Raw genomic sequence first — 17,711 nt, 5'->3', positions numbered from 1 at the left:
AACAGTTTGAAAAGTATTTAATAAATTACAGTACTGGCGTCGTTGTTTGATCTCAGCCTAGGAGGTCGTTCAGACTGCAAGAAACGGATACGGGGTATTAGTGCAACCAAAACATCAATGCCAGAAGCAATCACTACGACAGAGTTAAAGCTACAACGATTTCATAATAACAAGAGCACACTTATGTGTAGAAGAAATGCTTCAGTACCTATACAGACCTATACTAAATAGACTTATACTAACATATCGTAGACGTTATCCAAGGCTATCACTAATATAGACGACCCGTGAAGATCCGGGGTAGAATAGGTTTTCAGCAACCCATGCTTGTCCTAAAAGCGACTATGCTTGTCGTAAAAGGCGACTATGCTTTTCGTAAAAGGCGACTAACGGGATTGGGTGGTCAGGCACGCTGACATGGTTGATGCATGTCATCGATACCAATTGCGTAGATCGAGGCCCATGATGTCAATCACTGGATTGTCTGGTTCCGACTCGATTATTTACAGACCGCCGTCATATAGCCGGAATATTGCTTAGTGGGGCGTTAAACAACAAACAAACAAACTAATATAACCACAAAACACTGTTCTGATCAATTGACAGGCACCACAGGCTTGTACGTTAGACAATATACCCATTCTGTACGTGCCAAAAACATGACCCTACAGGAAGTACCCTTCTGGGTGTTCTCCGTACATGACTTTCTTGAGAACAGACTAAAATGGTCAGATTCTGTGGCGGAATGTGTGCCTTTGTTCCCCGACGCAGGGAACGTTGCTCTAGCTTTCAGTCACTGTTTTGGTGCTGACTGGTGGACAACAAGATCGAGATACAGCCGCCATATTGCTGACACCTGAGGGACCACGTGCACATAGCGAAAATATACCACACTTGGAAGTATTTTGTCGTTATACGGTCTTTAGACCAGTCCAGACTCAATTGTTTACAGGCCGCCGTCATATAGTTGGAATATGGCTGGATGCGACATAAAACACCACACTAACACACACCAACACACAACGAACAAACGAAACGAGCAAACGAACCTTGGAAACGATAATCCTTTTGAGATCGACAAATCACACAGGAAGGTCATTCAAAAACACACATACACATAGATAGACACACACAGAGACACTCACTGACACACACACACAATCCTTCAGTATTAGGGCAACCTCAAATCTCATCATTTCCGAGCTCAAACCGACGAACCAGAATTTGACAGCATGAGCGACGAAAGTAGTACGCTGGCAAACATTACAACTGCTGCACAGTTACTCAATGATCCCCATACTTGTCTGTTCACACAACATGTGAAACCTACCCTACACAGGCGAGCAGACACAGACGCACAGGCAGACATTGAGTGAGTGAGTTGGGTTTAACGCCGCTTTTAACATTATTCCAGTTATATCACGGCTTAATGTGGGAGGAAAGCCCGAAGTGATGCAGGTCTAAGACGTTAACCACTTCGGTGAAACCCACGAGCACGGGTATGGTGCTGACAAACCTAGAAACATAATCAGGGCGAACCGGGATTGGAACCCACAATCATAGGTTTCTGGCGTGCCCAAGGGACGCAACTCTGCTCAGCGAATCGTGGCGCCTTAGACGACTGGGCCACCCGTGCCCCCACAAGCAGACAGACAGACACACACACACACACACACACACACACACACACACACACACACACACACACACACACACACACACACACACACACACACACACACACACACACACACACAGAGAGAGACACACACACACAGAGACACACACAGAGAGAGTCTTACCAAGACTCAGGGCAGCAGAAGCGGCAACTTGCCCCAGCAAGTTGGTTGCCAGACATGTCCATGTCCCCACGTGGCTGTTTGTCATTTGAGGAATATCAATGGAGTCATCGATATTTATTACTGTCCCAGGGGGAATAAAGGTGGAGCCTGTTGGCTGGAAACAAACAAAGTATTTTAACGTTTTGTACCTCACATCACAATGTCACGCCAATCCAATCCACTAACGTCAATACCTCCATATACCATGTTCCTCCACTCCAGAATACATACGGCCGCAAGGCTGTGTTTTTCGGTATTTCTAACCAAAACATCAATCCATGTCACGGCCTGCTTCCAGGGCCCCACGTTGGGATGACGTCCTAAAAGTCTAGGGGTATTCTAATGGCATTCGTCACCACTCGCCCCTTTCCGTAACTGCTATTCGGCTTGTCCCGGACTAACACGAGTTTGTCACGAATGGCATTCGTCACCACTCGCCCCTTTCCGTAACTGATATTCGGCTTGTCCCGGAATAACACGAGTTGGTCACGAGTTGGTCAGATTTGGCCCCAGGAACCGATGCATGTCGTACTAGGCGACTAAATGGATCACGTGCATCGTCGATAAGGGTCCGAATTGTTGATTCTTGGGAGAGACGTGGGGAATCCAGGTGATAATATGGGTCCCCAGCATCCTATGCTGGTCGTAAAAGGCGACTGAATAGATCGCGTTGTCAGGCTCGGTTGAAGCATGCCATCGGATCTCAATTGCATTAATCGATGTTCATGATATTAATCACTGGACTAGCTGGTCCAGACTTGATTAATTACAGATCGTCATCATTTTTATTGGATTTTTGTTTAGTGTGGTAGTAAGCAGCGAACAAACAACAAACAAATTAAAAATATCTTGGTGAGGTGAGGCGAAATTGGGTTTAACGTCGCGTCCAAGATTATTGCACTTTTATAGCGACGTGCATGCACGTGTGTATGTGTGTGGCTGCTTGTACTAGTCCGGACTGATGCCGATTTATAGTGCTAGCTCACTGAGATACCATGCCGCAGTTTAACATGAATACCCCACTCAGACACAGTACATTGACTCCGAGCCGACCAGTCCTTGTTATAGCCCCTTAATGCCGAGCACCAGCAAGGGTAACAACAAGTACCATATTTTAACGTCTTTTGGTATGACGCGGCCGGGGATCGAACCCCGGACCTTCCGCTCTGCGGGCGGACGCTCTACCACTAGACCACGGAGGCGGTCCTTCTCACCGAGGAAAACGTCCACTGAACTCTTGGTTTAGGTGTTCCCGTAACAACACATCTCAGCGCCACCGCGTCGTGGAGCTTGACCTGCTGATCCCGAGGGGCCTGCACTATAGTCGGTATATCTGCAACAGATTTGTTTACATACGCTTGAAGAAACGAAGTCATTTTTAAGCTTTTTAAGCTTTTAAGAGCTCGTTCCAGTATTTTGGAAATTTGGAAATTGTAGTGTATGGAAAGTTTGGAAATGAGAGCGTGTAAGTGTTTGTACTCGCAGGACCTTCATTTCTGAGCTTTATGAATATTATATGTTCTATCGTAATCTGTAGGAGCTATTTCCTTTAAAAAATATGATATGAAATATGATATCGTTTCTTTACCATGCTAGCAAGGTACAAACTACGGACCGTCGTCATATACCTAGAATATTGCTCAGTGTAGCGTTAAACAACAGATCATCACTAACTAATCACAAAGAGGTACAGGTGCGCACGCTCATAAAAATATAACTTAACTGAAGCTCGACCTGTGCTGATCCGGGTTAGAAAAGGTCTTCAGCAACCCATTCTTTTTGTAAGAGGCGACTGTGCTTGTCGTAAGAGGCGAGTGGTCAGGGCTGTCATCGTATCCCTATTGCGTTGATCGATGCTCATGACATCAACCACTGGATTGTCTGGTCCAGACTCGATTATGTCCATACCGCCGTCATATAGCTTGAATATTGCAGAGTGCGGCGTTAAACAACAAACAAACAAACAAACAAACAAACAAACAAAATCACTGTAGCTCACCCTCCACCGTCAGCACAGCCAGTGATTCCTTGGAACCCACTAAGTTACTTGAGAGGCACTTGTAAACGCCTTCATCCCCTTTAGCTACGGCATCTATGACCATCTGACTGCCTGTCGGAGTCGTCGTAACGCCGTCGGTGATGTTGCTGTGGGACGTCCCGTGCACAAACTGCCATATGATGGAGGGCGTTGGGTTACCGCTGACGGTGCAGCTAAATGTCACTCTCCGTCCTGCTTGTACAGTTTGTGACAAAGGGCCTTGAATGATCTCCAGATTTCCAGCTGGAAAGATAAGTACAATGGTAATTGAAGACATCGACTCTTAATTACATGAAGAGAGGCTGGGGGGGGGGGGGGGGGGGGGGGGGGGGGAGAGGGGGGATTTCCGTAACAGAATTTTATTCTGTCTTTTCTTCAAGACAGGTTCTCTGAAAGGAGGTGCCAAAAAAACTTTCGGGAAGCACAACACATGTTTTAGGTCAATGTCCCTGTGGTGATATTGCTGGAATATTGCTATAAGCGGCGTAAACAATACTCACTCACTCCATCACCCATCCATCTATCATCCATGCCACATCCACCACTATCGATCTATCCATCGATGCATCCATCACCCATCCAGCATTATCCATCCATCTATACATCCGTTCATCCACGCGTCCATCCATCCATCCATCTATCCATCCAGTATCATCCATACATACATCCTTCCATCCATCCGTCCATCCATCCATCCATCCGTCCATGCAGCATCCATTCGTCCACCCAGTATCATCCATCCACCCGTCCATCCATCCACACTTTGTCCCAAGCATGTCCAGTAAACAATTTTTTATTTTTTTTAAACCAGAGGCAAACTTTTTCCAGTATTATTTGCACAAATACTTTTTCTAATCAAAATTTTTTGAACCATCATATATGATGTTATGACATTGGGATAAGGGTTATAAGGGATATGTTTGGCCCATTTCATTCAGAAAATTATCTGCAGTACTACTACTAAATTATAGAATGCGAATGAGTTTAACGCCGCATTGAGCAGCATTTCAATGATATGGCGTGAATGTTAAATTAGGGATGCAGCCGAAAGTGATACCGACCACACAGGTTTACCCCTTCAAGAATCCTGCAAAAAAGGGACGAATTCGTGGATTCCAACCCGAGTTTAGCAGATCCTGACGCAATGTAAGAGTCGCAACTGCTAGTTTGGAAACTGCTATTTGCTATCAAACCAATGATTACAAGATAGCAAGTCTCGGGCTCCCCAAATGATCAGCGGATCCTGGTGTAACTGTGGTATACATTGCATAGCGACTGGCAGAGGCATAGATCGAGTGAGTGAGTGAGTTGGTTGTACGCCGCTTTTAGCAATATTACAGCAATATCACGCAGAGGGACACCAGAAATGGGCTTCACACATTGGACATGTGGAGAATCGAACCTTGTCTGAGACCATACTAGACCATTCAACATGATAATAGACGCGAATTACCAATTGCAGATAGGTTTCCTGAAGCGGACCAGGAGTGGCTTCCGAATTTTGCCTCGCACGTGTATGATCCTTCGTCCGTGGCCTCCACTGACTTCACGTGGAAGGTGAGCTCCGGGGGTTGGACGTCGTTAGTGTAGATGTGTTGAACATTTCCACTCAGGTTCGTAAAGGACCAGGTCATTGACATTGTTTCATTTGTCTCAGGGTTGAACTTGCAGTTGTAGATAGCAGTGGATCCCACAACCACAGTTTGATGGTCCGGTCGGACGACCAGCTTATCTGAAACGAGGACTGGTGATGAGTGGTGGACGGGTGATCCATGGATGGGTCACAAGACCAAATAGCGTCCATTCCAATTTGGAATGATCGTTGGATTTCTTTGGAAAGATCGCTCATTCCAACATTTCCAAAGCTTGGAAAGATCGATCTTTCCAAAAAATCCAAAATTGGAATGGCAACATTTCCAAGCATATTTCCAAAATTGGAAATGTTTGGAATGGCTTGGAATGGTTTGGAATGGTTTGGAAATATGGTTAGAAGGAAAAAGTTAAAATATGTTTTATCAGTAATTTGGACAATAACAACAGTTATTTATTGAGTTTAAACTATATAATAATATATTTATCTCAAACATTCACTACTTAGCTTGTCTGTGTAGCGAGGGGCTTTTACAGTCTCAGTCCCTAAGGTGGGAGAGAGACCCGCACTTGACTCGACAAGACCCTAATAGGTCTCAAGATTAAGTATTCGGCTGGATGGCAGCTGCCATTTAATGACAAAACAGACGGTCGTCTAGACGGCTCACATGTAAGTGCGCCGACATGTGCCTAAGATCATAGAATGGACAATCTTTAGTAACATCTAATTGATTGTTGTCTCAGGCCAGAGCTGTGAATAATTCTGTTCATTGAACAATTGGAATTCAGGAAGTTATCAATAATTGTTTTATTTAACATGTTTACGACATAATATTATGACATCAGGACGTACTACAGACAGAACCATATATTTTAAAATCAGTTTGCAATCAGTTTAAACTCTTTAACCGCGGGAAACGAACACTGAATTATTTATGAATGCTTCAATAGAATACAAAACATGTTTTTGTTATCCTTATTACAAACAAAAAATAATAATTCCAAACCGACAGATTTCAGATAACCTGAAATTACGCTTCGTGAACAAGTCGGGCGTCCTTATAGACGTGTATTTATGTCATATAATGAGAGACTATGATTTCCAAGTCCCGATTATCATGTCAATGATATATCAGTTTTACCACATGTGCACAGACCGCCTATACTTTTGCATAACTATTCTCAACTGAAAGTCCTATCCTCTTATCAAATATTCTGTGAGAGTAATCATCATTAATATAAGAAAACTCATTCTCATCAAAGAATACAGAACAAATGACTCAGATGCATACATTTATTACCATGCTTCATTCATCACGAAGCAGATTTACATAATTTGTGAACAGCCCTTGATCTGTGATTATGAATTTTACCATTGTCCATATTAACATAATAATATATACATATATACAAAACAGGTCAAGTTTGGAATTTTGAAATATGCCATAAAAGGTAGAAGGAGGGGGGGGGGGGATTCCGTCAAACAACTGTCAAACCATTTATTGCCATGTACGTACTTGCACACAGGGAAGTCAGCGCTGTCTGGGGCTCCAGGTAAATAAACATCGTGGTTTTATGACGGGAGATCAGACGAACCGTGAACCAGAGGCATGCGACGTAATTACACCAGGGTATTGTCTCTTGAACTGGCTAATTGACTTCATATAATTGGTAAATATATTCGTTTTGACGACCGTGATTCATGCGCATCCCGGCTCATTAAGTGGGCTCCAGGCCATAAAAACAAAACCACAAAAAACGCCCCAAACTATTACAACAGATAAAAGCGCCAACAATCTACGTAAACTAGGTAAAGACATAGAAATAGTTTGGATCCCTGCCCACGTTGGGGTGTTTGGCAACGAACATGTAGACAAAGCAGCCAAATCAGCACTAAAATTAGAAGAAGTAAGCATCCCAAGCATCAACCTACCAAAATAAAAAAAAAGAAATTAAAAGTATCTCAAAGGAAAATAGCGGCAAAATAACAATCAGAAATATGATTGCAAACTAAAACGCCACTCAAAAAAACATATCCATCATAAAACCCAAAAACATTGACAGAGTAATAACCAAACTACAAACAGGCCACACTAAGTTAAGCTCTCACCTACACCTAATTAAAAAAACCACCAAACCGGTAAATACCCCCACTGCAACTTAAAAAGAAACGCCCGAACACGTATTATTCCCGTGTGACATTTACATTTAGAGCGCCCTATTCAATACTTTATGGAACACATTACCAGCAACACAGACCAAACAACACTCCAATCCTCACTAAATTGCAACAATCACATGACTGTACTGAACCCCCTACATGACTTTAAACCTTTGAAGCACTAAGCATATATCTAATCAAACCAGGCCTACTTGGCCGCATTTAAAAAAAAGGACAAAAAACAAGCTGCCAATAAACCCTAAAATTCCTAACCTATAAAAACACCCCTTTTAGTAAGTAAGTAAGCATGTTCTGATGAGGATATGAATGATGATGATTCTAAACTACTCCATGGTATGTCAGTGCTGAGCTGACCCAGCTGTCTTCTTTCTGCAACCAGGCAGGAGGTGGTGCAAATGACGAGACACCTGTAATTCGTCTCGTCCGTGGTACGATGGACGCTGCTGTCTTGGTTGTTTTACTAAATGTCTCGTCGGCCACTTTTTTAGCGGCCCTCATTTCATGACTCTCCCAGTCCCTCCTTCTCACATTGAAGACCCGGTTGCCATCCTCGTCGACCGAACTCTCTTCTGACGACATGAGCTGCGTTTTTTTCATTACTCGAATGTACTTGGTCCTTGTGTGATGAGGTAGTTCGGATTTTTCAATGCCAGTTACACGGTTTCTGCTTTTCTGAAAGCAAAACCGTTCACTTTATAACACCCACCTTTCTTAAACACGAAATAAAACGAAGACAAAACAGAAATGTGCCCATTACTTCAGTAGAATAGTTTGTCCTGAGCATGTTGTGTTTAGAGTCACTATAAATCGAAATTCTGTAAATGGGAAGAAATATATATCTAAATCTATAAAAAGAAGTCTACAGATAATCTTCAAGTTTCAGTAACATTAACTTACAACTCATAGTACATATTATTTGCAGTTGAACTCCTAAAGTAAAACTCACTGCGTACAAGCAGGAGTTATTTAAGACGTTTTAATGCAGGAATAACAAACATGAAACATTTTATTCTCATTTCAGAGAAGCAATTGCAGCAACTATAGTTATACGCATCGTTACATTCCTAACTATCTATCTGGTACTTGGTGTGAATATTAGTCACTCCCCACAGAGTATGAAACATGAAACATTTCGTAGTATAGATAAATATACTACCAAAAGACATGTTACAACAATGATCTGAAGGTATGATTGGATTTATATGTTTTAAAATGACACGACATTTCTAACAACATTGGAACATATCGCAAGTAAGGGAGATATGTCAGTTACGATTCCGATATTCTGGTTTTGTTTATCAGAACAATTTAAGAAAAATCTCTGTGGAATGGCTGGGCAGCTGAGTGGTGATCTGCTCGAGGCTAATTTGTGTCGATTTAACATGTTTGACAACGAAAGTCCGGATCGATAGTAATGTAACTCATCAATATAGAATATTTGGTAACGGAAAGAATTGGATAGTACATAGTACATTTAGATAAGAACGTAGTGAAATAAATGGCTACAAATTTGATAGATTTGCTCCTCATAATTTATCTTCTAGTTGTGGTTACTTTTATCAGGGTAATGTTCATTATCTGTTTCAGTACCCAAGGTACAGTCCTCTGAGATGCAATAGTAAATTATGTGGAAGGAATTTGTCTGGAGGGAACTTCATATAGGCATTGTCTGTTGGCCTTCTTTATTTGAGATAAACCATTCTTTAAATCATTAAAAACAAATGCTTCCTAATTTATCATATTCTGAGAGTTTCTGTAATTGTATTTGTGGCATATCTACCTCTAACCAATTTTCTATGTGCATATACATGCGGCCGCGGGTGACAGATTTATTAGGGTCATTGGGTGACGCTCAGGGTTTCTATAAAGGTAGAAAGATGGCGTTATGTACCTTTTTATGGCGGAAAGTGTTATTTGTGTAACATTAGTTATTTAGGAAATGATTTCAACTATTTGAATATATTGACAACACATTTACATTGAGGGTGCAATGTAAATTCGTCAAGTAACATTTAAAAGAAACTATTAATTTCTTGCAACGACAATAATAACTACAAAGAAATGGTAAGATTTAAACCTTACCTAACAACGTTTATACAATTCAATATTACTGAGACCGGGCAAAACCCTGCTGTTAAAAGAGAAATTCATACGCATATAATAGCAAGCCAATGATTTTTTAAATTTTGTTGCTAAATCGTATTGCTCAACACAAAATAGTATTGAGGACAACAGGCAACCTTGCCTTACTAGGCTTGGTAATGGAAACATATCCGTCGGATGGGCATTAATGGATACACATGACCTATTATTTCATATATTGACAACTGCTCAAAAATCCGTTTCAGTAATACCTAATTTTAACAACAGAACAGTCACGGTTTACTTTATAAAATGTTTCGAGGCGTGATGTTGACAAACAAAAAGTAGTACGCCTCATAATATCCTTTGATCAATGACCGCTTAAAATGTATGCAGGTTCAGTCGTTTTACTCTTCTGTATATGAATTGATTCAAGCCAGGTAAATAGGAAATTCAATAAGTCAGAGCAAAGTTATACATGGAATATCAAAGATATCCCGAGGTGATTAGCGACACACCTCTTAATAAGTATTATGATGAGTTTATTTCACAGGTTAAAATACTGTGAAAGACTTAAAAAACGATATTATATATATTGACTGGATTCTATTATCTACTAATGTGCAAAACCACAAGCCCTAACCACTGACGTCAGTACCGGCAAAGCACTCGGGAGCATCGCTTGGAATCTTCTTCTTATTATTATTTTCTAAACACGTTGTATGATGATATTGCATTTACATGAATTCATTTGCCAATGTCCTAGTTGACTCTCCGATGCATATGTGCATCAATGGACGCCCAAAATATTATTTCGAAGCTGTTATGCGAATACATGGAAGAATACCGGCAGAGATGTGCCCCACTTTTACTCTTATGTAGAAGACGAGCGAGTGGTAGCTAGACTGGCAAAAAGCTCTTGTAAAATATATACTTTCATATTAAAGGTTAAAAAAAAATCTCTTTCGCGCCTGTGGTTTATTACACCTCCACAAATGTTTTCTGAACAGTGATTGAAATTATAAACAAGTTACACAAGTCGTGTGTGTTGTCCCAGTCATTAGAAGACTGACTAAAATAGCTGAGCTACGCGTGTGTCGACTCTGGCGTTAACTAACAAGACAGAGACTGGGGGATAATAGAAATAGTCTGTCACGTAACACATTGAATATATACAGGTGTCGGGTGATGGTCGTGCCACTGTTCATAACAACATTTTCTCAGCACTAATTACAATGATATAATGACAAAGCAATATATTGACATGTTACAAAGGTGGGCATTATAGACAAGCTAATCAATGCTAGTCAAGTGATCACGGTTTGTTAACTCACGTTGATTGGACAGTCTAGACAACACATGACGGCCTTTCCGTCTTAGAATTGTAGTGTATACTTGTAAAATTACCTGGGGCACTATGTATATATATCCACTCATAATATAAACAACAGAAAATTACCCGGGGTGTAAACTATATAAGGGTAAATAGGTAAATATTAAAAGCAGGCAATTTACCAATTTTTATACACCCCGGTTGTCCTAATAAAATTCTCTATTCTAATCTATCCTGCTGTTAATTCTGCAAAAAACATATGTATTCCAAATTCCACCTCTCCCTATAACCTTACTCCACTGGGCACCTTTTAATTATATATTAATAAGGCGCCACTCACCTCATTCTAAATTTCTCTTTTTTTTAACTCGGCGGCCATGGCCAACAGGCCTATATAAAGTCACACCTCAAACACTTCCAACAATTGGCCTTACTTTGCCCAAGTTAAGCTTCACTCAAAATTCATCTTCAATAATCCAAATTTTATATCCTAAGGGGGTATTTAATCCCTCCAGCAACACAAATCTTTCAACTTACCGTCAGTTTCCTTGAATTCTTTCTGGACGCGTCCGTGTGTTCTTTCTCTTTTCCGTTACGTGTTCGGGATAGCTTCTCTTTCTTCGTTAACATGATCCTGGTCATACCATCTGGAACATAATGTTTCTTTCCTTATTTGGATGTGAACTGCAACATACCGGTCTTTTTTCCATATCTTCAAATAGTGTACAGCAAGTCTTTAACCATTAGTTTACCTGTGAATGCTGCATATAATTCTTTCCTGACAGACTAATGGGAATGTTACGCATCATAGATAAGTCATTTCAAAACACTGAAAAAAGGTTTAAATCTTTCCACTAGTAGGCATGTGTACCTTTGCATTGACTTATGGAATTGAAATGTTTTAAAAATGTACATGACGGACACATTCATTTGAAATACACTTAAATGATAAAAATACCTTTAAATTCCTGTTTTGTCATGCTTGGAGCTATCACCTTAGAAAAGTCCCAGATGTATTTGACAACTTGTCGATTCTGTGCGGACTCCAACCTGCAACAAATGTTTTACTTTTATTATATAACCAGAAATATACATATGCCAATAACTATTACATATAATCTTCTTTAACGACTTCAGCATGAACTTATTAACTTATTTGAAGTAACTAAAAGAAGCAAGATTATTAGGTATAATTTCACTGCATAATTAAGACATATTCGTTTAGATTTGAGATATATTGGTGGTACAGTTTTCTGGTACAAAAATAACAAAAAGATATATATTTATGTGACTGTCTCATATAATTTCCCATTACAAAGATTCCTAAGACTTTATTTATGACTATTTTCTACTGAAACGGGATTCATGGAAGAGAAGTAATCGTGGTGGTATTAAGAAAATATTATTTTTGCCAAAATTGCGTAACAGTCTTTTTCGGATGTACCTCCAATTTTATCAGAAAAACTTGAGGCACACAAAACTTTGCGACTCGTTCATTGATTATGGAGGTAAAATGAACACTAAAAATGCGATAAGATTTTAAAACAAGCCTATCTATTCATCCCAATAAAAAGTACTGTAATAAAAGTATAAGTGAAACAAAGATAAATTACATATGACTTTTGATAGTTTTGATTAACTTTTATCAGCGACAAACCTATAGGGGTTTAAAAAGAGATAAATAATTATATAGGTTACATACTCGGTCTCACAGACGCAAAGATACACATATCAACAGAAATAGTGCTTACAATGCCACAGCGTTTTCCTGGTGTAAGTCGACTCCAAACAAATGGTTGTCAAGTATGGTAAAAATGATATTTTCGAATTATTTAAATGATTGTAACAGAATGAACATATCGTCCTTTCCAAAATGATCACTGCACACTACGATACTTACGTGAACATAGGCTCCATAGTCCACCCTTTCTCAGTTTCAGCATGGTCGATCGCTGCCTTCAATGCTGCCTAAGGAAGAAAATTGATAAAATATAGTTAACAGACAATAGAAAGAATCAATATTGGTGATTTTATCTGTGAGATAAATCTATCGAAACTTGATATTGTCTTATGAGAAACGCATCGATTACTGTAAATCGTGAAATTAATGCGATTGCTGAACCCAAGCTATTTAAAATAGATACACCTGGCCATTTAAAAAAAATTAAAAAATTACAATAAAATACAGTTGCATCCCACATCCACCTCTGTGGACACACCACAACATACCTACCTCACTCAGATACCTCCATGCACAAATTTACGTAACGTTCACACACACACACACTCAAGACATAATTACTTTCATACTTGCATACCGGGGTACATACGAAACTCATACGCATTTACCATTCTGGACACAAACACAACGTTCACGCATACAAACACTTTCTCATCCAAACACACTCATCCAACATACAAAAACACTCTATGCTCCATGTCTACAATATACCGTACCACAACAGTAACAGGTCCATGCGTTGGTTTACAACTTGATTGTAAACAAAGTGGTGTTTTATCATTACACTAGTGCAATCTCCCCCATGCCAAATATTATTTTAGATAAAGAAAGTGAATGCTTTCAAGCCGAAAGTATCTGAATTGAACCTTAATCCGCTTATTAGTGCCGAGTACTTCGGGAAAACAATCGTTATGGTGTTTTTCTTCCCAATAACAACACATAGTTTATGTTGATTGCCCTCGTTTAACGAGCTGTATAATCTCGGTCGCTAAACACGGTTTTCCACATATCCGCCGTTTTGATGTTTTGCTGGGATCTTACCCTTATGTTTGTACTGACTTTGCTGGATTTGGTCGAAGTTTGTGTTGGTTCCTGGACCCTGTTGTCCAAACGTGTAACTTTTGCAGTTAGGGCGGTAACCTGGAAATACAAATATAGTGAAAATTGACGGTGAAACGTATCATGGTATGCCCTACTAGTTCACTTACTGTTATATCGCATGATCCAACACTGGCTGGATGCAATTTTTAAAATCAATGTTTCCTTGTAATGACACGTAAATATATATTTAACTATAATTTTCCCCTTGAAACACGATAAATCATATCGAGAATGCATTTTAAACTGAATACAGTGTTGACTATCATCACTTACCTGTGTATTCTTTTCAGTAAGTTTGCTCTTGAGGTCTCTAACCTCGCTGTTTAAGTTTCCAATTTCCTTTTTTAGGTCGCCGACTTCGCCCTTCAAATCTGTAATGGCCCTGTGAAGTCGTCCTTCCATGACCCTCATGAGTTGGAGAAATTCCGCATAGGGGATTGACTTTCCTGTAATTAAGAGAAACATTAAATACTTACATAGCACCTGGATGACCGTTTTACGTTCTGGGAAAAATTCAAGTGCAACCTTCTCCAAAATATGCACTCAAATATCAAATTCAAAATATATTCGAGCCAAACAGAACTACCCCTCCTTGATATTCTTATTAAAAAGAGTAAGCTAATTTTGCCATCAACTGCAATCTGAAGTGTTATAAGCACTAGGTTGCAGTCATCTGAAATCCCGCTGGAATATAAGACAAGCCTCAGCGGCAAACATAAAAAGGATAGTTACATTAAATGATCTTGTTGCTGGTCGAATGTAATTGGTGTTGACGAATGAGTGTTTGAATATCATTAGCTAGGGCATTTTAATGTCGATTAAGCAATCCTTATCAATAATGGAGATGTTCCTCCTGTGTCATTCCGCGTATCTTGTGGCAGCTAAAGATGTGCCAAAATCATATAAATGTATGATTATTCATACAATGCGAAAAATCATTTCATACGTTGTGTGACATACCTTGTCTCATACGAGGAGTCTCAGCTTGAATTGCAGCTTGTTTCTCTGAAACATTAATTTGTTTATCAGATGCCGTATGAGTGCTATTTTCTAAGCAAATTGCAGACACATCGATGCACTACATACCATTGATCGCCGATGGATACGGATTTCATTTATCTTTATGAATATCCATTTAGATGTTGAAAATAACTGCGTGTCTAAGCATACCTACGATAATCTCTGATTGAAATGAAAGCAAATTACATGTTAAACTACACGAATGTGACAAGAAAATTCATGAACCTGCTCATAGAATTGTGTTTGATGAAAATACATACTACAGCTTGAGGCTCTTCTCAGTAAGTCCTGACCGTCATCTTCTCCATCTGCATAGAAAAGTACAATTTAAGAAATGGGCTTGGGTTGATGAAAATATATGAATCAGTTATCTTGAACGTGCTTTATTGCTCGAACATAATAGTTTTTAGACTGCATACATTTGCAAAGTTTATATACATTTTGCCATGCACAATAATTTACAGTTCATGTTTTTCTTTGATGATTGAGCCCTGGACATTTAAAAAGGTAAAGAAATTCATCTGCGACTGCAGGCGAGTCACAAACGTTATACTTTTTTTGCTTCACGTGGACTGCTAAAGCTAACGGTCAGTCCTACTTGTCGTAATTACAGACAGATATTTTATTACAGTCTCACCTCATATTTACAATATAAAATCTATTTAAAACAATTATGTATGAACAACCCATTACAGGTTATGAGAGACACTTTCTGCAATCACAGACACATTTCAACAGTTCAACCTGGCCACTAATTAGGAACCATTATTGTAAAGTTCGGTAAGAAATACCTGAAAAGTCGTAAACTCTTGTCATAGGTGTAGATGAGGCAACTGGACCGCTTCCTAATCTATTCTTTTTTCCATTTTCTTCCCTTTGTCTCAAGATTTTGTTCTTGCGCTTGACTGGACTCTACGATGAGACCAAATACAAAATTAAAATGTTTCCACAATATGGTTATGCGGTAAAACTTGAATTCGTCAAACACTTGTTTTCGACACTAGCAGCAGATGATGTAAACGGGTGATATAAGTGTTAACACATTTAGTAAAACAATCCCTGACAATATGAATATTACATATATAACTGACAGATGTATAACAGATAGTGCACAATGTTCAAGTTTATAATATATTACAACACCGATTTCATTAACATTACTGAAATCAGACCACTTTGACAATGAATCGTTAATTGATTCAAGAAAGGTATAGACTGGCAGAAACTGAAGCAAAGCGATAGTGGCATGTAGAGCTATGTCTCGTCAGGCCAATGAGGCCGCGTGATCTAAGGAGCGTGAACAACATGGATGCCGCGTTTCGGCCGTACCGAACAGTCAAGCTGCGATCTCGGAGCTGCTCGTCCGATTGAAACCAATTGCAAGCGGAGACAAAATTATCTCCCTTACCCAAACATGATCGTTGCTCAAATCTATATTGAGTAAATCATGAAATTAATGCGAGCATGACATGTATGCGAAAAATGCGACCGTCATTCCCTCTGATTATTTTTTTATGTTTCATTTCATCATGATAAAACAGTTAGTCACTTATAAGGTTACCAGGTTGAACATAAAAACGATCGTTAACAAAAACGACCAAATTTATTCTCTCATCACTCAGCCTAACAGTGATATAGCTGCACATAAAACGTTCAAGTGCGCTAAAGTATTACACATGGTGGGTGGAGGACCAGGGGCACTTTGAGTTTGACAGGTGCCATCAACTGGTCAAGTAACATCACGGTTTGTATATTCACGTTGATTGGACAGTCTAGGCTGGCGCCAACTAATCATGACGGCGTCTTCAGAACAGAACAGGACTTTATTTATTTAGTCTTCAGATCACTTGTTGTTACTTGAAAACTGATATGCATACAGATTTTATTGTTTATGATTTTTTTCCCATGACTTTTTTTCCTAACCTACTCTATGATTTTTTTCAATATTTTTGTCTCGTTCACCTTGGCGATATTCCTTTTGGGTCAACACTATGATGATACAATTCAGTTCATACAGACACACATTCAGTCTACTAATAAAACATTCATGTTACTCTATTACAAGAGGTCAGCGTATAGTTTCCTGGGACATGAAGAAACCGAAATAAATGATACAACATTACTTAACTGTCTCACCGTATTTCCTTTTTACAAAATGTTATTCATTTACATTAGAATATAGTTACTGCGTACATTATTGTAAGAGGAAAGATGTTAGACTTAGTATAGATATTTAGTTTTCGGTTCACCTTTTCCCTATTCTGTATCGTTATATTATTTCCGAATGAAATATTGTTTAAATCAAAAATTGTTAACTTCCCCGGATAATCAGTGAATAATCTATTCACTATTTCAATTAATACCTGGTAATTGGTGGCAAATTCCGACGATGTGTCACTCTTGTCCTCCTCGTCGATCTGGTATTCGGATCCTTAAATTGAACATGATAAATATTTTGTAAGTATATAATGCATTGCTTACCTTGAATCTAAAATGCGAATCAGTATTTTGCGATTGACTAGCATGTGTTTCAAACAATATGTAAGTGAAATGGGATTGCTTGGTTTTAGCGTGTTTGTAGGGATATGGTCACACATCTGAATACTTAGTTTGGTAGTTTGGGTAAGAAGCATAGTTAAGCCTTTGTCCTATCGAATGATGATAACTGTTCGGTTTTCTTATAACATAAAACGCAGGTAGAATAATTACAATTGAAGAGATACTGATTATAAATTCAGAGGAAAACATGTAGTTTGCATGGTGGAACTAGATTTAGTCAGAAC

General features: G+C 39.2%; 2 protein-coding genes across 2 annotated transcripts in view; both read right to left on the bottom strand.

Moving 5' to 3' along the window:
* The window catches only part of LOC124151604 (roundabout homolog 2-like), a 42,155-nt gene continuing 24,444 nt past the window's right edge, over positions 1–17,711 (bottom strand). The window contains exons 9-13 of the mRNA XM_048380798.1: positions 5,333–5,611; positions 3,841–4,122; positions 3,056–3,174; positions 1,803–1,956; positions 1–74 (exon numbers count right to left, since the gene is read on the bottom strand). Of these exons, the coding sequence (XP_048236755.1) occupies positions 70–74; positions 1,803–1,956; positions 3,056–3,174; positions 3,841–4,122; positions 5,333–5,611 (839 nt within the window). The 3' untranslated portion in view covers positions 1–69. The remainder of the gene's footprint in view (positions 75–1,802; positions 1,957–3,055; positions 3,175–3,840; positions 4,123–5,332; positions 5,612–17,711) is intronic.
* LOC124146389 lies at positions 7,521–17,381 on the bottom strand. Its single transcript, XM_048380799.1, has 10 exons — positions 17,292–17,381; positions 15,720–15,840; positions 15,189–15,236; positions 14,869–14,913; positions 14,182–14,354; positions 13,849–13,947; positions 12,967–13,034; positions 12,025–12,116; positions 11,604–11,713; positions 7,521–8,323 (listed from the first exon to the last, which is right to left on the bottom strand). Exons 2-10 carry the CDS (start codon positions 15,742–15,744, stop codon positions 7,970–7,972), a joined length of 1,014 nt encoding a protein of 337 aa, XP_048236756.1. The 5' UTR covers positions 15,745–15,840; positions 17,292–17,381; the 3' UTR covers positions 7,521–7,969.

Source organism: Haliotis rufescens, unplaced genomic scaffold, assembly GCF_023055435.1.
Source record: "Haliotis rufescens isolate VD_foot unplaced genomic scaffold, xgHalRufe1.0.p SCAF_33, whole genome shotgun sequence".
NCBI classification, from domain to species: Eukaryota; Metazoa; Mollusca; class Gastropoda; order Lepetellida; family Haliotidae; genus Haliotis; species Haliotis rufescens.
The sequence above is the reverse complement of the archived record's forward strand: the minus strand, read 5'-3'. Positions and strand labels throughout refer to the sequence as shown.

What these genes read in the sequence shown, in the direction of transcription:
- LOC124146389 (XM_048380799.1), bottom strand. Translation starts at nt 15,744, where the DNA reads ATGACAAGAGTTTACGACTTTTCAG. An exon ending in AAGAGTTTACGACTTTTCAG is followed by an intron (nt 15,237 to 15,719) that starts GTATTTCTTACC and finishes TTTTCTATGCAG; the next exon opens with ATGGAGAAGATGACGGTCAG. An exon ending in GAGAAGAGCCTCAAGCTGTA is followed by an intron (nt 14,914 to 15,188) that starts GTATGTATTTTC and finishes TTAATGTTTCAG; the next exon opens with AGAAACAAGCTGCAATTCAA.